The 23,055-nt window shown below is 39.7% G+C and overlaps 1 protein-coding gene across 1 annotated transcript; it reads right to left on the reverse strand.

Moving 5' to 3' along the window:
- Positions 1-1,929: 1,929 nt before the first annotated feature.
- LOC144203383 (synaptophysin-like protein 2) lies at positions 1,930-19,288 on the reverse strand. Its single transcript, XM_077726785.1, has 6 exons — positions 19,104-19,288; positions 18,820-18,894; positions 9,182-9,303; positions 7,907-8,105; positions 6,880-7,050; positions 1,930-5,024 (listed from the first exon to the last, which is right to left on the reverse strand). Exons 1-6 carry the CDS (start codon positions 19,116-19,118, stop codon positions 4,911-4,913), a joined length of 696 nt encoding a protein of 231 aa, XP_077582911.1. The 5' UTR covers positions 19,119-19,288; the 3' UTR covers positions 1,930-4,910.
- Positions 19,289-23,055: the final 3,767 nt, after the last annotated feature.

The following is a 23,055-nucleotide window of genomic DNA, read 5'->3' on the forward strand; positions in this document are numbered from 1 at the left end:
ACCAACCTGTGTCATCGGGCAAAAGGTATTGCTTTCCTCCCGGTACTTCCCTTCTTCGGACCAAATTTTGGAAGCTGTGCCCCCCACTTCATCAGCCCCTACGAGATTGAATGGGTGGTAAACCCATGCAGCGTACTGCTCAAACTCCCCAAATGCCCTCCAATCCCACCCCCAAATTTACCAGGGCGAGCCGGTCAAGTCATGCCCATTGTCCCCCCAACTCACCCCCCCTCCCCCAACCTACTTTTGCTGCTAATCAATAGGAGTGTAGCATTCAAGGTGGAGCGGCTTCTGAACGTTCGCTGCCCGGGGTCAACTGGAAAGGGTACGGTACCAAGGAGCGCAGCTGGATCCCGGTCTGCCAGATCAAAACAAGTAAAACAAAAGCATATAGTCCAGTTTCTATTTTTCAGGAATTGCCGTATTTTCTCGCATATCAGCCGCGTTTGTAACTGAAAACAAGGATGGCCGGCCCGGTGGAACGAGTGGTTAAAGAAAATATCTTCATGAATAATTTTGCCGGACGCAGATGTTGATATTTCATAATTTATTTTTTAAATGTTGACCATTCACTAGCACTCTTATTATGCCATGAAAGGCCTGCTAAATCTTGGGCTTCTGGTGAAAAATTGAGCTAATTTCCAAATTTCCATCATTTTGTTTTAGAAATGGGAGTCACATTCCCTAGATAACCACCACCAGTTTGTCACACCCAAAAGTGACAAACAGTCTGTTTCTTAACTATAGGTTTTGGACCTTGGAGAATTGTCAATTTCCTGTTTGATAAGATTGTCCTTGACAATCGTTACATTTGTACTCCAACATTCAGCTGCATTAAACCTTGTCAATTGCAATTATTATTATACAAGTCTAAATTTTAGGCCTACATTTTCTTAATTTGTATGCTTTCAAAGAAATAGAAAGCAACCTCATCTAGTCGACATCAATTGTTCAATGGTTACGCGATGTGGTAGAGCAACATGGGCAAACTATGGCCCGCGGGCCACAAACGGTCCACTAGGTTTTTTAATCCGGCCCGCCGACATTAGCCAAATATTTTATTTTGTATTTTTGATTTTTTTTCCCAAGATGGCTTACGTCACACGGAAGCCAGTGGCAGTAGCTCTGTCCACTCTTATTTGTTTTTCGTGTTTTACAGCCCCTCTATCTTTTTTAAATTTTAATATTTCTTAATACATCCCCTTTTACTTTACTTTGTACTTTAATAATGAGTGATGTGTGTTAATACTTTACTCCTTTTTTCTGTTTATGTTTCATATGTACTGTTAACGGATGCATTTTTTTATATGTATTGTATCTTGTGCTGACCCGGCCCATCTGTCAAATTTTTAAAGTCAATGTGGCCCCCGGGCCGAAAAGTTTGCCCACCCCTGTGCTAGAGCCTATCCCAGCCAACCACAATCAATGGACATGGGACACCCCGAATTGGATGCCAGCCAATTGCAAGGCAAAATGAAACAGGCAATCACTCACAACCACAGACACAGGTGAGAATTTAATCCATACTGCCTGCACCAAACACAGGTGGAAGAATCACTGCACCATCGGGGAATGTAATAAATGAATTGCCCATGAGAAAATTAAACCAGTGTGCTATATTTGTCATTTTTTAAATATCCTTGGTGTATTGTACATTAAGCATGAAATAACCTCAAGAACACAAGAGTCTGCATGAATGCAATTTATAGCTAGTCTGCAGAAGGTCTCCACCTTGTGGACTTTCTGTGTGTGGTTCCAGTTTTAACTCTACAATGTCTTCTGTCTGTGCTTGCTACTGCCTTGCTATTACAACCAAGTGAATTTCCCAAATGCGGGATGAAATAACGTTCTAACCGAACCGAACTGAACTTAACCTGACCTAACCTAGCCTATAATGCTGATTTTTGTTAGAAAAAAAATAGAGACAAGTGAGCTGCACACCAGCAGTCTATTTTTAATATCCCGCAAAGTGTGGTTGCAACAAAACTTAAGACATGCATAAATGCACCATTTTCATTTTAATTACACTCCACACCAACATCGGGCTTTCAAGGATTTACCAGAATTGTCTTTTGTACAGTGTGTAACCCGAGACAATGACTTTGGTATACTATATCCACTGATTTGATGTAGGCTGCTGGCCCACAGACATCTAGAGTGCCAGACATCCTATCAGATCTCCCAGTGGAGGCAAATGCATCCCCATAGTAATCCTTATTTCAACAGTAATTATCTAACAATGAAAACAAATTATCAGGTAGAGTCAAAATATGATCCAGTACAACAAACACCTAAGAAAAAAAATGAGCACAAGTAAGATAATGCATCTGAAAACTTTTTGTTTTCTTGTTACTCAATTTTTTGTGTTTGTACTAAAGCATTTCTAATCATGACATTTAATGCAGTTTCAAAATACTGTTTTAATCAACACATGGCAGTGGTTGGCTTGGCAGTTTTCGCATGCTAATAGTATGATTTCTAAAACTCAAAATGTAAAACAATACCTTCATACTCCGATCAAATGACCCATTTTATTTTAACGCAGTGCCTAGGAGCATCATCTGAGTGTTAAATGAGGTAAAGACTGCTATGCTTGCCATGCCAAAAAAGTCTGGCAGCTGACAGTAGGAAGCCAAATAAGTTTGGACATCATTTAAGGATATTTCACCCCAGTCACGCTAATAAGCCGGTTGAATATATTTCAGCAAAAACATGCCGAATATTTGCAACATTTCATCTCATTTTCGTTTGCTTATCCAAAATATAAACAATAAACAGAACGTCATTAACCAACATGACAAACAAAAATAATTGATAAACATGAGTGCTTTTTGTTCCTGAAAAAAAAATGGTAAAATGTTAAAAATGTTAAATTTTTAATTGTTCTACGATACTCATCTTATGCGGAGGTGTACTTTTTGAATTTGAAACAACAATGACACTATTTAGAGTAGTGGCAGAGAATTGGGGGAGCAAAACGTTATTTTTTCCTGAGGGAGGCGCAACAGTAAATAGATGAGAAGCACTGCTTTAACTTGCCCTCCTGTGTAATCAAGAAATTAAAAAATATATGCACTAGAAAAACATTAAGCACCAAATTACAGAAATAATGACAAGCTGCACGTGGACATACTTTTTCAAAAAGAATGCAGAAAGAAACCCAATTTAAAACAACACAATGGCAAAATTGAATGGCATGCAAACAAATAATGTAATGTCAAAGGACTGAACCTTAGTGTTGTTGAAGAGATTATGTTAAAGTAAATCTGTTAAAATAAATTCCATTGTAGTTCTATACAAAAGATTTGAATGTAAACATGTCGACAGCAAGGATTGTTCCTGATACAAGCGTTACTGGACGTTTGGTCGCAGGTCTTTGGTCACCGGTCAAATGGTATATTCATGAGAGAGAGTTTAATATCTAAGAGAGAGAGAGTTTAATATCTAAGTACTGTTTAATATTTAACTACTGTTGAAACCAGTTCTCAAAATTATATTCATGAGAGTTTAATATCTTAATATCTACTGCTTTCAACAGTACATAGATATTAAACAGTACTTAGACTTTAAACTCTCTTTCTCTCATGAATCAACAGTAGATTTTTATCTATTAAACTCTCACTCATGAATATCATTTTGAGAGCTGGTTTCAACAGTACTTAGATATTAAACAGTACTCTCTCTCTTAGATATTAAACTCTCATTAATATAATTTTGAGAGCTGGTTTCAACAGTAAACTTTCTGTCACCATTTGACCGGCGACCAAAAGACGAGCGACCAAAAGACCGGCGACCAAAAGTCCGAGCACCTGATACAAGCTCAATACCGGTCATCCAAAGTGATTTTTGAACATTGCTTTCTTATAATGTGACAACGATATCTGCTGAAGGCAAAAAAGCACAGTAGATTGTAGCATAATTGTGTTTGCAATTTACAGTCACGAGAAGACAATAAATGGAGTATTTCATGCTAGCTAGCCTTTCAATTTACTAAACAATTTGAAAAAAAAATTGGTTATGCAAAAAAAAAAATTCTATCAGTAGTCTTAGTAATATACAGACAAGGCGTGTTAATGGTCACTGCGTAGACATTTTGACATTTAAAACCAATATATTATGTTACTTTTTTCCAGTGGACAAGTGCATTCTTTGGATTTTATACAGTATCTTTATGCATCTAGTTTAGTTTCTCGAATTTGGTTCCTTTTACAACATTTGGTTTTATGGATGACGCTTTAGATCTCAAAATGTAAGTTAGTTGTAGTTTTAGGTACACTAAATTTCTTTTTCCGATAATGATCTGGGCCACGTTACATTCGTTATCTCATTTTGGAACTGTTTTGTCCTCAATAGGGTTGTGGGGGGTGCTGGAGCCTATCCCAGCTGACTTTGGGCCGGAGGTGGCGGACACCCTGAATTGGTGGCCAGCCAATCGCAGGGCACAAGCCATTCAGGCTCACACTCAAACCTAGGGGCAATTTAGAGCGTCCAATAGGCCTAGTATGCATATCTTTGGAATTTGGGAGGAAACCAGAGTACTTGGAGAAATCCCACGCAGGCTCGGGGAGAACATGCAAACTCCACACAGGTGCACCAACGTGGATTTGAACCCAGGTGCCGGACTGCGAGGCCGACATGCTAACCACTCTGCCGGCGGACCTCCCGTTATGTTCATTTTCCTTAATGAAATTGCATTGAGAATTCTAGAATTCTCAGAAATTCAAACGTTAGCATGTTTGGCGTTTAATTAAAATTTCAAGGTAAAATAGTCAAGTAGTAATCAACCCATGGAAATCTCACGTCTAAGCATTTTTAAATATACTGCAGTGTTTGTAAAAAGGAAACAAGTCTTTCAAAACTAAAAATTCAAAACGTTATATCAAGGGAGAACAATATCAAATTGATCTGATTTACGGTCCAGGGGCAGTTCCTTCCTCTATGGTGGGATTCTTGTGGAATGAAGTCTCCTTGTATATAAACCAACAGTTACCTGCCCAAAGAATGAGATTCAAAAAACCAAAAATCTGTGGAAAGAGAAGAAAATAGTTCGGGATGAAAACTGAGTGAGAAGTGTAAATCAGAAATCCAATAAAATTTGAGGCATCTTTTTTAACATGGAGCTGATAATTGTCTGATACTTTTGGTATACCAGTAGTTTATTCTTGCAGGGAGAGAACCGATCCACACGCGCCTCTGGTCAGATGATTCTCAAGACCCCGATGTCTCTTTTGCTAATATATTCATAAGATTTAACAACATGCATCACAGAAGTCTAAACATTATTAATAGTCTCATAACAATTTGTCTCAGTTCTCAAAAATATTGTAGGTCTGTCGAATCTTCCCAAGAGAGTTTCGATGTGAACCATCCTAGTAAGCTACGCTTCCCAAAACAAATCCAAGGTTCCCAAAAGCTTGTTGTGAACCATAGTCTCAAGAAGTCCAGGTGTAAAGGAGAAGTGACCTCTAAAGGTGTTTGATTAACTTTGGAGCGAGCATTTCTTTTGCAAGAGATGTATTAAAATGCCTTGTATTGATGTCACATTTATAATAATGATGAACCTAATATTTCGAATAAGCAAAATGTTCATATATGTAATGTTTAATATCTAAAATAAGGCAAAGCGTTCTTCATTGCAAGCACATATATAATATTGATTATATTTCAAACAAATTTATAATAATGATAAACCTAACACCTTACTTCACGATTTTTCGATTATCCTTGTCATGTCTGGTCTACATTAATTGCGATATTGGAGGGACTACTGTATTGTTGTTGTTGGAAATATTCACTGATAAAGTTTACATATGTCATAGACATGAAAAAATGAGACAAGGGTATGTTTAACCCATTGTTACATAATTTTACCTTTTAGCAACATTCAATATGCATTTGGAAACTACATGCTATAGGCACTCATTTTTGATTCTTTGTAGGTGGTGAAGTTCTTTCCCATTCTTGCTTTTTGTACAATTTCGGTTCTGCAAGTCCTGGAACTTTGTCATATTTCCAATTTTGCACTTATGTGTTAAACATTTTCAGTTCAGACCTACTTGGAGACCCTCTTCATGTTTTTCAGTGGGACTTTAACATCAACTATAACTGTATGGACCTACTAAACATCGGTTTCCAGCAGGAACCTCCAGTTTCTATCGACTTCCATCGCACAATATACCGGAGGAGATAGCGAGATCGGTGGGCCGTTCACGGATTGTTATCATGTCTGGCCAGCGAAGAAGGGGGCGTCGGGATAGGAAGCACAAGCGAGGCTGTATTTTCAGACTTGTCACCCGATGATGGTGTCTGACTTCAGTGAGGGCAGGCTAGGTTCGATTCCCACTCGGTGGCAGTGTGATTGTGTGTGTATGTGGTCATCTGTCTCTCTGTGTGCCTTACGACTGATTGGTGACCAGTCTAGGGTATAGTCTGCCTTTCGCCCGAAGATATCTGGGTTAGGCTCCAGCAACCCCCGCAACCCTTTCGAGGATGGGCGGTATGGAAGACGAATAATGATAAAGAATACATTTTCACACTTGTCGATAACAGAAATTATTTTTTTAGCATAAAAGATAAATTCAATGTACATCAAATTATGTGGTGGGCTGGATCTGGGCCCCGGCCTGGCATTTTCACAGCAGATGTTTGACGGTTCCCTGCCTGAGTGGTCCAAAGTTAGCCCAATCCAGATCCATTTTAAAAACATTTTTAAAGTGATCGGGGTGGCCCCAAGTATTTCTCAAAGGAGCACGCAATACTTAGTTGTTAAGCAGCAAATTCCTATGTAATGTAAGGCTACTTCTTGTATGGAATGGGAGCTAGTCTTTTTTCTTATTAAACTAAATGTAGGCATAACAAACATGATGAAGTCGAACTTACCACAGAAGCGTTTAGACGTCCCATGGAAGGAAAGTCTCCGGGTTTGCAGTATGTACAATTCTGCACCAAATGGTCTGGGTTTGTGGCCCATTTAACATCAGTCAGGCCTTTGCCCCAGGCAGAAGAAGAAACAAGCCACAGAAAGGCAAAGGCAGCAGTCACTGCCAAATCCTTGAAAAAAACAACAACAGGAGCCATCTCAGTTGATGAAATCATTTGCCTTTGTCATCTTTTCTGTGAATTTAAGACTTATTAGTAATTAAAATATTGTGGTAAATTGTGAACTATAGTAGCTCACAAAAGTATGTATACAGCCCTCTCATTTATAATGTTTTAAATTATACTTTTTATGAGACAACACTGAAAAAATAACACTATGTAGTTAGTCACCGTAGAGCTTGGATAATAAAATAAATTCATTATAGCTTTAAAACAAGTCATAACACAGCAATACATGTCTAAATTGCTGCCAACAAAGTGACCCCAAATGAAAATCTCCAAATTAACCCAGAATTGACAGCAACAAATGTTGAAAGAGCCATATTGGACCAAACTAAAAAAACAAACAAAAAATACTATGTCTGGAGCTGCATAAAATTAAAAACCTTATAAAGGAAGTCAACACATGCTGCATGTATATATTTGTACTTCTACTTTTGCTGATCTACTTTTGCGCTCTTCTAATTTCTCCATTTCAAATCGAATTACACTCTTTCCCAACTGGATGCTCGGCTGCAAATGTATAGCATGCCTTAACTGGAAATGTCTTTCCACATGATTCTTTTTGTTATTTGCCAAGTTCTCGCTACAAAACAATCACTCAGGCAATCCTTCCGCATTGGCAGTGAATGCAAATGATTCGGTAGATAGAGCCAGATGGATTTAAAGCGAATGCTGAACACTGATGGTAAATTGAATTGAATGGCTAAACTGGTTAGCAGCCTATGAAACATTAGTGCAAGTACAATAAGTCAATAAGACTAATAAATCTGTTCTCAGACCAGATGGATATGGGAAGTGTACCTACCAAAAGGGGCCCACGGGTGGTCTGGCGATAGACATGTTGGTAACCCAAGTAGAGAATCAGCGTAGCAGTACAGTAGAGGAAACCAAACACACCCACACACACAAAGAACTCTGCGGAGGAAGAAAAGTCCCCCTGGAGGAAGGTGTGATTTTTAGCACTGCCATCACACAAGGGTATTTCATAAGGGTATGCTGCCAACCTAAAAAGGGTTGCAAAGTAAAAAAAATATAACACTTTAGTCAGTCCAGTCTATACCATAATTTATGATAATATTTCTCAAATGACACCCTCACCTGGTTTACTTATTATAATGTCCAGGAAAGCAGAAAAGGGTACAGAAACAAACATTAACATTATAGATTGGCTGATTATCGGCGCCGATATTTGAACATTTGACTTATACCGGTATCTGCCTTTTTTAATCCAACCAGTTTAAGAAGAAATCCATTTAAAATTGTGTTGTCTCAGGTCAAAAAGCAACCGAGCCTCTCTCTGCTGTCTTGAGCTCTGTGACAGCTGCTCGTTGAGTCGAGGACTTTGATGTTGACACGCCTGCTATGCTTCATTTTGGTACCCTTTATTGGTAATAGACACACAGACATACACGCACTCACTAACACAAACGCAAATGTAACACCCTGGCCTGCTGTTGCCTTGCCATTATAAGAATAAAGTTAAATTGTACACATGAACATGAATTGTGAGAATCCATAACATAATTTCGTAATAAATATATGAGTAGAATAGATCATTTTTAAGTGTATCAACATATATAGTATATATTTGTTTGATTTAATAAAGCTCAATGAAGTTCAGTGCCTGCATTATTTTTTTAAACCTTTTTACACTTTTATTGCAAATGAAAATCGTCTCATAAAATCGGTTATCAGCTTCCTTACTATTGATAATCGGCATCGATCCCGGAAAACCCATATGGGTCGATCTCTAATTAAGATCAACTTGAGGTTAGTTACTCGCACTAGGGCTGCAGGTATCATATATAGATACGTACCGTATTTTGCACACTACAAGGCGCACTGTATTATACTTATTTTCCACACTAATTTCAATTTCTTTTTTAAATCAAACAATGTGATCTTCTGGGGGGGGGGGGGGGGGGTCCACGTTTTCTCTCATGATTGAGGTTTACCCATGTTGACAATTACAGGCCTCTAATCTTTTCAAGTCGGAGATCTGGCACAATTGGTGGTTGACTAAATACTTATTTGCCCCACTGTATAAATGAATAATCGGGTTAATGAGTTTGTTTTTCACCTGAATGGGTATCCAAAAACAGGATTCACATCAATTGGGTCCTTGGATTCAGGACATTCGACTCTGAAGTGAGTTGTCCCAGAGAAACCTCCAGTGGTGGCAAAGGCAAAAATTGTAAAAACCTGAAGAGGGAAACAGGAAAAGATTTTTTTTCCAAAATGTTTGTTATTAACAGAAGATTACTAAACCTGTATGTCTAAATTTGGAACCTGGAGGGTAAGCCAAATTAGCTTTGACAAGATGGCATTGGTAATGTTTTTTTTTTTTTTATTACGGCAACAAAATTTCCATATTTTACATCACAAAGTCTAGCTACATAATGTTGGGGTAAATTATCTTTATTAGCAGACAATGCCATGTTGACGCACACTTGTTGATTTGTTTGCCTCATCACAGATGTGACATGTGCAACCACTTGAATAATTCACTGACCTCAGAAAGTGAGATAAGCTTCCAGCCACTGGGTGACCCCTTTTCCTCTTCCCCTCAAGGGTAAGACGAAAACATTCGACTTGCCACAATCATTTTTAAATTGGATTCTCCAACTGAGAAAACTCACAAGCGGGACTAAACCCAGGGCTTCACAAGCAAAGCGCACAGACCACTGGCATACACTAAACCCTCGTTTTCCACGGATATGTAGACCGGACATGGCCTCGATAATCGAAAAGCTGTGAAGTAGAATCACTGCTATTATTACTACATAGTGAGGTAAGATCTTGAGCCCGAACCCAACACGAACCAACCGAAAATTCGGGTTTAAAATATCAATCATTACTTTGGGTTCGGGTGGGCTTCTTCCTCGCTGAAAAAAAAGTATATTAAAACAATAAGTCGTCTCTCTCGCTGACTTATTTGGTAAATAAATAAATGTTTAAAAAATGCATAATAAAACAATGGGTGTATACTAAACTAAGGAATACTGGTTATAAATAAAATAATTTGGAATTTTGGATGAAACAGAGAAGGTGTTGTAATGTAATTGCAATTGGAGGCAGAGCCACAGAGTCAGAACATACTCTGCGTACGTCACGTGAATGCCGCAAGAAGTTAAGGATAGACTAAAGACAGGAGAACTGAAAAGACGGTAAGAATGAGTTTCGGAAAAGCTTCAAACTTTAGATAAAGGCAGGCTTTACCAAGAAGCCAGCAGCGCATCCACATGATGGTGTGAGAATATGTCAGTCTAATCCATGTTAAAAACTTGCTCCGGGAGGTAACCACTCCCTTCATTTATCTGAGGGAATTCTTCGTCAACATAGCGTTTCGCTGCCTCTTCCTATTGGTCTGCCGATGAGGCTTCCCCATCCAGCAAAATATGTTGTAGACCATACCTCTTAAACTTTTCAAACCAGCCCTTGCATGCAATAATACCACAAGGTTCACTCACGGCACGAGTACGAGGCTGAGGATCTTAGGAACTAAACTATCGCAAAAGGTCTTGGCATTGGTTCTATTCATGTTAATATCCAGATGTATCTTCTCCCGATGGATAGGGCAGACCTGGGCAATCCGGTTCTCAAGGGCCACCATGGGTGCAGGTTCTTGTTCCAACCGATGCAGCACAGGCAATTTAACAATTTCGATTACTGGTGAAACAAGATGCACCTGAGATACCAGATTGGTGGAAAGGTTTCCTCTTACAGGTGGGAACGAAAACCTGCACCCCCTGCGGCCCTTTTGGAATTAATTGCCCAGGTCTGGGATAGGGAATCCTCCATCCTAACAATGATTTTATTTTAATCCTAGTGGCTACCACTTGCTGGTGTTTTTGTAAAAACGTATCGTGGGTCTTTTCTGGACGAACGCTTCTTCCTTCCTAATGTAGCACAGAGTAGATTCATTTATGATGCCTTAAATGAGGCAGGATGTTTAGGAGGCATTTTAAAAGGCGTTTCAAAATCCAACCAATGTTGGAATCAGCTCGGCATAGTTTTTCTGTGCGCAATACGAAATGTAATAATAAGAAAAAGCAAGGTGACGTCATTTTCGGTCTCGCTGTTCCTATTATTCGGCGCATCATTATTCTTCTACAATGAAATTTTGCTTCCGAGTGCCACCGATTTTAGGGCCAATGAAGAAGCGGTGCTCCCACATTCTGGGGTGGGTCATTTGGAAGCCAATGGCAGTAGCTCTGTCCACTCTTATTTGTTTATCGTGTTTTACAGCCCCTCTATTTTTTTTAAATCACATTTTAATATTTCTTAATACATTACTTTTTACTTTACTTTGTACTTAATACTTTTTACTTGAATAATAAATTATGAGTATGTTAATACTTTAGTCCTTTTTTTCTGTTTATGTTTCATATGTACTGTTAACAGATGCAGTTTTTTATATGTATTGTATCTTGTGCTGACCCGGTGCATCTGTCAAATTTTTAAAGTCAATATGGCCCCCGGGCAGAAAAGTTTGCCCACCCCTGTACGATACAGTGTTCCCTCGGTTATCGCGGTTAATGGGGAACGGACCACCCCTCCCCCCCAATAGCTGTGTATCCACGAAGTAGGCGGGCCCCTTCAAAAATGCTTACAGAAACGTATAACACATGCACAAAAGCACCACCAAGTAAAAACATCATAGTAGTCCGGATGGAGGATCTTCTGCAGTTTTTTTTGCACGTAAGAAACATCGTTATTGGGAGTTATGAACATTGTTTTTTTGGAAGGTGAAGATGCGCCTGTAAACAGCCATGACGTCATCAATGCAATTCCTGAACTCTCACCATGTTATTGACCATTTCCTTGGCCTTTTTTTGATGCAATTACTAATTCTTATTGTAAATTTTGTTTCCACCTCTTGTAAAATGATGTGATTACGGGGATTAGATACGAGAAAATATTTGAGCTACGAGAACGCTAGGAGGCCAAGACATGAGAGGCTGTTTATCATTGTAGCGCACTGTCTTTTCTGCCGCATCTCTTTCGTGTAGAACAGATATCTACAAGCACTGGGCGCAGCGTTGCATTTTTTTCTGTATTTTTTTCCCGTCACTAAGCGCAAATGGCGGAGCGATCGCTACGAGCATGTATTACTTCTCGTTGGCTGCTCATAAGAACATCAGGGGCACTGGCTCGCAACTCCCTCTTTGCAATGTCTCTGGTAGCAACTACCACTTTGCAATGTCTCTGCGAGCCCTGGGCGGAGCGTTGCATTTTTTCGGTGTTTTTTTTCTCTTTAGCCTGTTAGCTCCCGTTTGCAGAGCAATCGCTAATTCAAGACTACTTCTCGTGGGAAAGTGGTTATGTGTTATCCTATTATGAGGACATTTGTGTGCATAATTTTCTGAATATTTTGAAGGGAATACAACAGCAAACAATCCATCGATACTAAAAGTCAGGTTGCAGGCGAGGCAAACAGAGCCAACCCGGCCGGAAGGATGGTATAAAAATGTAAAACAAAATTAGAAATAAGTTTAATGTACAGTTAGATTAAACTTATTTTTAGTGTGTCTGCATCATAATCCAAGTTCAATTAAATTTGTTTATGTTATATTAAGATTCACCGGTGCTCAAAGTCTCCGAACGCCCCCAATTAATTGGCTATACTATGCCATTTGTCACCTTGGTTAAAGCAGTCTTCAGTAAAATGTTTGAATAAAAAAACAACAGCCTCTGCTATACTAAGGCTAAGAATAAAGTGAAGAAAAGACTGGGACCTTCAGGCACTCTAAAAACACATAATGGTCCCATACTTTGCCAATACAAATGTGCCATTGGGCTTGCATTACGTGATAAAGGCCTCTAGTGATAACTTTATAACAAGAAAACAAGCTAGTAACTGCAGTTTTGCATGGTAAGGATTGTGGCAGGCTATTTTTGCTGTCATTACATTGACTTGAAAAAGTTGTATAGGAAGCTGGGTGGGACACTGAACTCACTCACAGTATCCCTGCCTTAGCTACTAGGTTTATTTGGGGTGTGTGTTAGTCTGGTTACGGTGGCATACCTGTCAACTGGTACGTTCTCGCCGTAATTGGTACAACTGAAAGCCCATTTTTATATTGGTACGCTGTACACATGAAAATGGTACGCTAAACGGTGATTTTGAGAAAAAAAAATAAATTAAGGCACTTTCTAGCCATTTTTCACCATCCGCCATTGTTTCTTCCCGGAAACGCATGTCTGCCAAGTGATATATGTACCGGCGCCTCTGATTGGCTAAAAAAAAAAGATCATGATAAACATTTCGTTTTGTAACACTTTCACCATGTGATTTCCGTTTCCTGTTCCCTTGTTTATGTTTACTTTCATTTGCAAAAAATTACAAAAAAGTAAAGTGGTAAGATTTTCCATGTATTTATACATATATGTAAGGGCGAAAACAAAATTTGGTAAGATCACAAATGGTTCGAGGTTGACAGGTATGCGGTGGGCCAAACAAGGGTGTGCTGAAAGCTGAGAAATCATGTGCAGTTCCAGAGATACTTGAAAGGTGAAACCCATTCCTGAAAATCCACACTAAGCAGGTTGAATGCTGCACTGTTTGACTTTATCCAAGTGTTGCCTCTTAAGGCAAGGATTGTTTGAAACAGATGAAAGCAATGTTATGGACTTGTTCTGATGTGTAAAAATTGACAAAGGAACAAACAAACAATTGATTAATATTATTTTTGGAAATGGTGATGTTCTCTCCTTGTCATTTAGCAAAAAAAATAACACTTTTAGTGGCATATTTACAACAATAGGTAACATTTATTTGAACTGGGGGTGTTTTCCAGTTCACGTGTTTATTTGTCAATATAATAATGAGTTAAGCTTTATTTTAGGATTTATCTTAAAGCAACTCTATAATTAGAAATGTAATATGATTTCCTTCCCGCATTGTCGCATTTCAGGTATTTCAGTAATGTGAAGACTATAAATGGAGAACATTAAAACAACAACAACTTATTCAGTGATACCTCTATGCAGGAAAGTTTTTGGTTCTGTTACGTCTAGTTCAGTTGTGGAGCATGGTTGGAACCAAACGCAGGGAAGCAGTCAAGGACTTGGAAGGAAGGCGTCAACAAAACTTTAATTACTCAAGGGCAGGAATCTTCAGAAAATAACACGGACTTAGAAATCAAATCACAAAATCAAACCTGAGGGGAAGACATGGGGAGACGAGGTACATGTTGGAGCATGACGTGGTAACTTGACATGAAGTAAATAAAGTTGACGATCCGACAATGATTCACAAACACACAGGGTTTAAATACACACACAAGGACTGATTAACACAGCACGTGCAGTTGGTTACAAGAGGAAGGGAAGCCTAGAGGGACATAAGAAACAAAAAGCACACAAACACATACACCTCTACCCAAAACCCTAACAAGATGTGACAGGTTCCAGAAATGGTTTTGTAACCTGGATTGGATAACTTTATTCATCCCGTATTCAGGAAATTTCGTTGTCACAGTAGCAATACGGAGAGGATTTTTCGTGAGTGCAGGTATCTTTTACATTGAATTAGCACAGTTTGTTTTACGAAACTATAATGCAAGGCAACGCGCTGGTAACATAAACACCTTTAAATGAACTTGCATTACGATGCAGACACACACAAATAAGTTTAATCTAACCTTACACTGAACTTAATTCTAATTTTGTTTTAAAATGGTAGGTCCTATTTGGCCCGTCTCCACTCTGGCTTTCAGCTTCAGCTAAGAGGAACATATCGAGGGTTGTTTGCTTTTGTCTTCCTTTCGAGATATCCCAAAAATTATGCATACAAATGTCCTCACAATAGGATAACGCACGACAACTTGCCAACGAGAAGTACTATACTCATCTCATACTAGCGAGCAAGCTCCGACATTACACAAGAGAGTTGCGGGGAGAAAGACAGTGCCCATGATGTTCTTATGAGCAGCCTCTCGCGTCCGCTGTATGCTCGTATATCAAAATTCATCTCATATTTCAAGATGAATATTTGCTCAAAATTGTACTCTTATCTCAAATTGGTCGTATGTCGGGGCACTCGTATGTGGAGCGAGGTATTACTGTACTACCCCCTAAAATTCGAGACATTTTCCATTGACGTGGAATTGCGTGTGGCAGTTTAGTAAACATACTGTAATATTGACAAAGAAGTCACCCAATTTTTCAGTTTTGACTCTTGTTTTTTGGAACTCAAAAGATCACAACACAGCTAATGTCAGCCAGAGCCAAATACTGAACCAAACAAAAACAAAATTGAAAGCATTGCGAGTAGCTTTTCTATAGGTCTTAATCTCACTCTTTGTCATAACTCACACAGTGCTTTCAGGAATTGCATGAAAATACAATCGCAACATTAGAACCTATTTAGTCACAATATGTACAGATGCAAGTAAAGACACAAACCTAGCAACTACAAATGATTTGGTGCACACTTAAAAAAAAACTCAAGAAACAACTCCGCAACCAAGAGGGTCGAAGGCACACAAGACAGGAACTGACTGCCAACCATTGCTAATTATCCAGCGTCCCGGAAAAACATGCTTCTGGGGTGGGTCGCAAATGGCAAACGGTCAGTAGTGTCTGGTCGCGATCATACTCTGCTGGTGGATGCTACCTTGACCGCAACAATTGTGCTGTCTGCAGCAGGTCAAGCTGGTGCTGTGCTCCGGTCTCGGGACTGGTGCCAATGGCAAACGGTCAGTAGTGTCTGGTCGCGATCATACTCTGCTGGTGGATGCTACCTTGACCGCAACAATTGTGCTGTCTGCAGCAGGTCAAGCTGGTGCTGTGCTCCGGTCTCGGGACTGGTGCCCCGGGCTGGCTACAGCGGAGTGTTGGGAGTCAATGGGAAAGTACCTGTACAGTAATCCCTCAATTATTGCGGCTTGACTACTTTGTGATTTTTTTACAACTTTTAATTAATTATTTTTAAAGCTCCTTATTATATTGACCCTAATACAGTGGTACCTCGACTTACGAGCAATTTGAGATACGAGTAAAATATTGAGCAAATATTTTTCTTGAGATACGAGAAATTTTGATATACGAGCAGACGGAGGACGCAAGAGGCTGCTCATAAGAACATCCTGGGCACTGTTTCTCACCCTACAACTCCCTCGTGTAATGTCTCACTGGTCGCAACTCCCTCGTGTAATGTCTCTGCGAGCACTGGTAAAGTGTTTTTTCCCATTATTATTATTATTATTATTATTATTATTATTATTATTATATGCTACTTCTCGTTGGCAAGTGGTTCAAATCAAATCAAATCAAAAGCCTTTACTGTCATCATACACAGCTATGTATAACGAAATTGGTGGTCCTACTCCACAAAGTGAGTATCCCAGTAAAAAAACAAAAGACATATAAAAGTGTAAAAAGTCACATCCTGGCAATGTCAGTTCTAAAATATTGCACAATCTAAGATATCGCACATTGTTATTGCACACCCTGAAGTTATTGCACAGAAGGGATTGTGTGCAAGTTCAAAGTCCTGATGGCTGTGGGGAAAAAACGGTCCTTAAGTCTATTTGTCCGTGCTTTGTGAGACATGTAGCGTCTGCCAGAGGGAAGCAGCTGGAAAAGGTTGAGACCAGGGTGGTATGGGTCCCTGACAATGTTCCCGGCTCTGCTGAGGTAACAGAGCTGGCAATTTCATCCAGTGAGAAAAGAGAGCAGCCAATGATCTTCTGGGCGGTGTTAATCACTCTCTGCATGGCCTTTCTGTCTGCAGCTGTGCTTCCAGTGTACTACACCTTAATGCAGGGATGTTCTCCAAAGTGGCTCTATATAAGGTTACCAGAAGCCTAGTGTCCAAGTTGTTCCTCCTGAGTACACTCAGTAAATGGAGTCATTTCTGGGCCTTCTTCACCACTGTCGTGGTGTTGGTAGACTGGGAGAGCTTGTCTGTGACGTGAACCCCAAGGAATTTGAAGGACTGGACCCTGTCTATGCATACTCCATTTATGAGGAGTGGGGCCAGATCTGTGATGCATTTGCGAAAGTCCAGGATTATTTATTTAGTTTTTGTGGTGTTTTGTGGTGTTAAGTGTGTTCACCAAACACCACGAAGACAGTTTGTTGACCTCATCTCTGTAAGCAGACTCATCTTCCCCCTGAGATGAGTCCGACCACAGTGGTGTCATTGGCAAATTTGATGATGGAGTTAGACTGGTGGGTCAGTACATAGCCTTCAGGAGAGCCAGTGCTCAGTGTAATTGAGGAAGAGAAGTGGGGTCCAAATCTAACAGTTTGTGGACGGTTGGTTAAGAAGTTCTTAATCCAGCAGCAGATGGAAGAGGATAGTTCAAGGTGGGAGAGTTTGTCAGCCAGAATGAAATATAAGAAAATATAAGAATACAATTCATATTTCACAAGGGATAATGGTGGCAGATTTCAGGCAGGATGGAATGAGTGGCGTTGCCGTGCAACCCCCCCCCCCCCCCCCCCCCCCGCCTATGTCCGTCTTTCTCTCCTCCGAGAAATCTGTCTAATTTTAATAATATTAAACACATTTTAGTTCTATTAAACCACTAGCTATTCTTTTACTTTGTTAATAGATGGCAAATTACAGCAAATAAAATTGTTTTTCAATTCCAAAATCCTATTTTGGGTGTTTTTCAGAGGGTTTGAATGAATTAATTTGTTTTTAGTTCGTTTCTATGGGAAAAGCTCGTTTGACTTACGAGAAAATCATCGACATACGAACTAAGTCCCGGAAAGCATAGAGCTCGTATCTCAAGGTACCACTGTAATGCGTTTATGATATCTCACAAATACCACGTGTGATGATTTTTCTTAAGAGTTTCCCTTCCAAGTAAAACATTCGTACTTCCTATAAAAACCATGAATATGGAGGTGAAAATTGGTAATGAGGGGGCGGCTCGTACGCGAGAAATTGTAAAATTCAACAATTTGAAGGCAAGTTTAAGGGTGCGGCTTATATGCGACTACATACAGTACTAACGTTGGTGTCCGGTGAAGAGGAACTGCGCTTCCCATTAAAACATGCAACCTGTGCATGGTGAAACCGCACGTGGCCATGCCATGCACACGTTGAGAAATTTTAACAGTATTGGTTAGCGTCTTATGCACCTACTTTGACCCCACACACTTTCAAGCCTTACTCAAGGTGTCTGCTTCTAAGTAAATAGATGACTTTCCTAGTTATTCAATTATGAAACTATGGTTAAAAGAGACAATATAAAATATGACAATTTTTAAAAAGTAAAATCAACCCCCTTATTACACTATGAAAAGAACGTAAAAACCTGCAGAAATTTTGACAGGCTTTTTAAAAAATAAATTTGCCTCCAAACCAAAAGTTGCTGTGCAATATGAAATAAATACAATAATCAACTGTAGAAGGCGGCCCGGTGGGGCGAGTTTTTAGCGTGTCGGCCTGGGGTCCTGGGTTCAAATCCAGTCCACCTGTGTGGAGTTTTCATGTTCTCCCTGGCCCTGCATTCAAATGGAATGGGCATTCCGTAATTTTTTTTAACGACAGAATTCTTCCAGAAAACTCATCACAAATCAGATTTATCGAGGCATAGAATATATATGAAAATTGCGAGAGCACAGCACAGTAAAACTGATATCACTGGTTTTGTTCCGAATGCCGTGACCTGAATATGCTGTCAAAAGAACTAAACTTTGGAGCTGTTTTGAAGTATTTTCCGTTGTAAAACGCCGTAACAAAATACTTGTACATACCCATTCCAGCATACGAATAAATCCAATTGGTTCTTTCAGTAGTCCGAGGTCCAGAGAAAATCCAGAGACCGTCGTCTATAGACATTTGACAAGTTAAGGTAATGACAAAAAAAAGTATATTTACGTCACTTACAACATGCAGATGAAAACAGAAATGACCTATTAGCTAACATGCAAGACATTTTGAAACTGGCCCTTCCCTTGTTATCCAGCCAAACCCTTCTAGCAACATGCCACATTCTGACAGCTGACAAACTCTGGTGAAAGTCTGGAAACTCGCTCACCTGAATAGAGTCCATTTTAACGTACGCTGGCAAGCTTTTCCTCTACTTGTTACACTTTAAGAAACGATTACATACAGTTAACTTGCTAGAAGGTATGCAATTGCGTTCAACTGGACCTATAAGCAAATCGGACCAAGGTGTGTCAGCTAACACTGTACGTACAATGATTTGAAGTCTAGCCATACTACGGAAAACAAGAACGAATAACATCCTGTTAAGACCTTCCAGAATAAAACGTGCAAGTCAAACTAGTCATTTAAACAAAAATGGGATTGTGACACCTATAACAAACTTGAAAAAGATAACCATTCATTCATTCATTTTCGGAATCGCTTAATCCTTACAGGGGTTGCGGGGAGTGCTGGAACCTATCCCAGTTGATTTAGGGCCATAGGAGGAGGACCCCCATCAACCAGCCGATCATAGGGCACGAGGAAACAAACAAAAAAACATTCACTCACACTCATACCGCGAGCTACTTAATGTCGGTCCGTCAGAGTAAAAAATATTAACGCCTGGCGAGAACATGCAAATTCCACACAGGTGGCGCCACCTGAATTTGAACCCAGGACCCCAGAGCTGAGAGGCCGACGCCCCATGGGCCCGCCCTTGAGTGATAATATAAACATATATAGTATATGATTCCTGCAAATAATGTCAATAGGGTTATAGGCCGATGAGAATATACTTTGAGTATTGTTATGAATTATTTGTTATAAAAATGAACTTAAAGGTTTGAGACATATTTGAATATGCTCACCCTGAACAAAGTGCCTGCCTCTATCTGATCATAAGGGGTTGTGTCGCATTCTTCACAGCAATGTGTGAACACAGCAGCGGCGGACCGTGCATTTTCAATCCAACCCTCAAAAACTATTTTATGGCTATAAAACTTCTACTGCATTTACAGCCGTGACACAAAATATAATCAATAATAACCTCATACAATTGAAATATTATTTAAAAATATAGCCATATTTTACCCACCAAAAATCCTTTTTAACTGTACACAATATCCATCCTTTCTTTCTTCCTTCTCTTCTATCGCCATCAAAGCTAATGCTGAAAGTCAAGCCTGTCCTGTTGTATTTCTGGCATACGTTTTTATTTGATTTAGTGCTGAAAATGTTTATTTCCGGTTGTGACACATTTGCTTGCTTTGGAGTTGTCCGATCTTTCTTAATGATGTCCAGCTTTTTTCTCTTGAAAAGTCTGTCTTGAAAATGGCTTTAAATCAACACAACAATATATTTGCTTGCAATGGCGGTCCGTGCATTTTCTCGAAGCACCTTCAACATCACTTCCTAGCAGCATTTAATGATTAAATACAAATACTGGAGCTTTTCAGATATTACAACCGGGCTGGAGGGTGATTTTCCTGGGAAAAGACAGCGATGAACGTCAATGGCGTATCGGCAAACATTGCCCAAAAACGGGGTAAAATCCAGCCAAAAACAACAAATCAATTTCTTCTCTTCCTTCAGACATTGCGGGTTGACAAAACCGCTATTAAATCAACACAACAATATATTTGCTTGTACAGCTTGCCACAGATACAGTTTGGTAGCTCTGGCTAATCACTACTTAATCATAGTTGGTGAAATCGATGACGTATCCCTATGCCTGCGAGAAGGCAAGGACGTATCCCCACGCCCGTGAGAAGGCTTTGGTGTCACCAAATCGAATTCTGATTGGTCAAAGCAACAGTCTTATCGATGCTTGTTTAATGCAGCACAACCTGTGGAACTGATTGTGAAGGGTGTGACAGGGTGAAGTAGTTGATGTTATACATGAGTGCAGGTGTTAAGTTAAAAAGGGACTCATGCCGCTAGTGTGACAGGGTGAAGTAGTTGATGTTATACATGAGTGCAGGTGTTAAGTTAAAAAGGGACTCATGCCGCTAGCATGCGTTAAACACGGGGCGATGACGTAATGATTAACCAATGGTCATAGACCTTGGTAGGGTATAATAACGGGCTATTCAGACATTTCTCTAAGTTGGTTTGAAAATACAACAAAGAGCCTGTCTGATTATTTCACCCGTCTTTTAAAGGTATGTTGCTTTGTTTTGAATAACGATTGAGTGTGAGATGTGCAAGAGGCAATAGTAGCATGTGAGAAAGAACGTAATGCTTAGTGATGCTTGTTAACTTTTTTTATGTGTGCGCGTAAATGTGCGAGTCTCGGGTATTGTTTACAGCAAGCTACCTTCGGCCGCTGGTTATTTACTTTTTCATGTGTGCGAGTAAATGTGCGAGTCTCGGGTATTGTTTAAAGCGAGCTACCTTCGACCGTGGGTTGTTTACTTTTTTTTATGTGTGTGCGCGAATGTGCGCGTCTCGGGTGCATTGTCTACAGCAGGCTACTTTCGGCCGCCGTTATAAGGATAGCATAAAAAGTATGCAGTATATGACGGCCGGAACAAAAGGTAACAAGTTACAATACTCATAAGTTATAATCGTTTATGCAGCAAGTACATTGCTTTGGATTATAACGGGTTGTTAATATGTTACTATGTATATATTTGAGTGTTATTGTATATTGTGTTTTGTGTGAATATGCTTTGAATAACTAAAGTTGGTTTGAAAATACAACAAAGAGCCTGTCTGATTATTTCACCCGTCTTTTAAAGGCGAAATACCACCACCCCGTGGAAAATCACGGGTACAACATTTTTGGAGGCACCGCTGGGATTGCTGCTTTGATGACCAGTATTCACAACCTGACTACTGAAGGCTGAGCCAGCAAAACCTAAACCACAACCAGGACAGACAGTGAGGAGAGGTGTTGTGGTGAAAAGGGACGTGAAGTTGGCAGAGTACTCGTCATCTGAGGCCAGTAGAGATCATCAGAGAGAGGGTAAAAACGTGCCAGTTCAGTGTTCACTTTTGCATCATAAACCAAACTCCTACCGTGTTGAGAAAATGGAAATGGAACGGAAGCAGTTACGCCTAGAGGTATATGAAATGTTGGACAAGCTAACAGTTAATGACCTGTTAGAAATATGTGATTTTCTGAACCTAGAGAGTCCGGAATGCACATCACGAGTGCCATTGTTGTGTCACATCCATGACCACTTGAATAGGAACAAACTCAAAGACGAGGATCAAGGTATGTCTGAGTTGTTAAAATTAAAAGAGGGGATAAGGATGTTGTATGAAGACAGAAGACTGGGGTGGCAGAGACTTTTTGGGGCAAAGCAGGCAATAAATAGTGAACACTTGGCCTATCTTGAGCGCGAAAAAATTCTCAAGAGGGACCTTGAAGCCATGAAACAAGAACAAGCTAGGCATAATGAAGAGAGCGATAAGCAAAAAAGAGATTTGTTGGAGCAGCTCTCTGCGAGAAATGAAGCTATAGAAACTTACAAAGCTGAGAGAGAAAATCAGCGGTACGAAATTATAGAATTGAAGAACCAGCTTGACAAAACAGTTGGCTGTTTAGCAAAGGCAGCAACAGATGTGGAGGCAAAAGAATTGAAACTTTTATCTTATGAAGAGGAAATAGCCCAACAGAAAAAACTCTTGGCGCTAGAAAACTTGCATACTGATGAAATCGTTCAATCTAAAGATCACATCATCAAAAGACTGGAAGAGGACATATCGCAACAGAGAGAAACCTTTCAGAAAAAGATTGACCATCTTGAACTTCAGTTTGAACAAGCTGAGCAGCAGAAAACTGATGAGATTAGCGTACTGCAAGAAGAGAAAATGGCTCTGGAGAAACAGGTGGACATGTTTGTTGTGGAGAAGGAGGAACTTTTTCAGACCAAGCAAGCAACAGAAAGAGAGATTATGGCATCTCTCCAGAGGGAGGAAGTACTGGAAGAGGAGCTTGAATTATTGAAGCTGCAAAAAGTTACATTCTTGAGAGAAAGGGAACAAGAACAGGCGAATGAGAGGTTAAAGATGAAATCAACAAGAGCTTTGACGCAATATGGTAGAGATACTGA

This window comes from Stigmatopora nigra, chromosome 10, assembly GCF_051989575.1.
Source record: "Stigmatopora nigra isolate UIUO_SnigA chromosome 10, RoL_Snig_1.1, whole genome shotgun sequence".
In the NCBI taxonomy this organism is placed as follows: Eukaryota; Metazoa; Chordata; class Actinopteri; order Syngnathiformes; family Syngnathidae; genus Stigmatopora; species Stigmatopora nigra.

What these genes read in the sequence shown, in the direction of transcription:
- LOC144203383 (XM_077726785.1), bottom strand. An exon ending in CCACCCGTGGGCCCCTTTTG is followed by an intron (nt 7,051 to 7,906) that starts GTAGGTACACTT and finishes GTTTTTTTCAAG; the next exon opens with GATTTGGCAGTGACTGCTGC. An exon ending in GACGTCTAAACGCTTCTGTG is followed by an intron (nt 5,025 to 6,879) that starts GTAAGTTCGACT and finishes CTCTTTCCACAG; the next exon opens with ATTTTTGGTTTTTTGAATCT.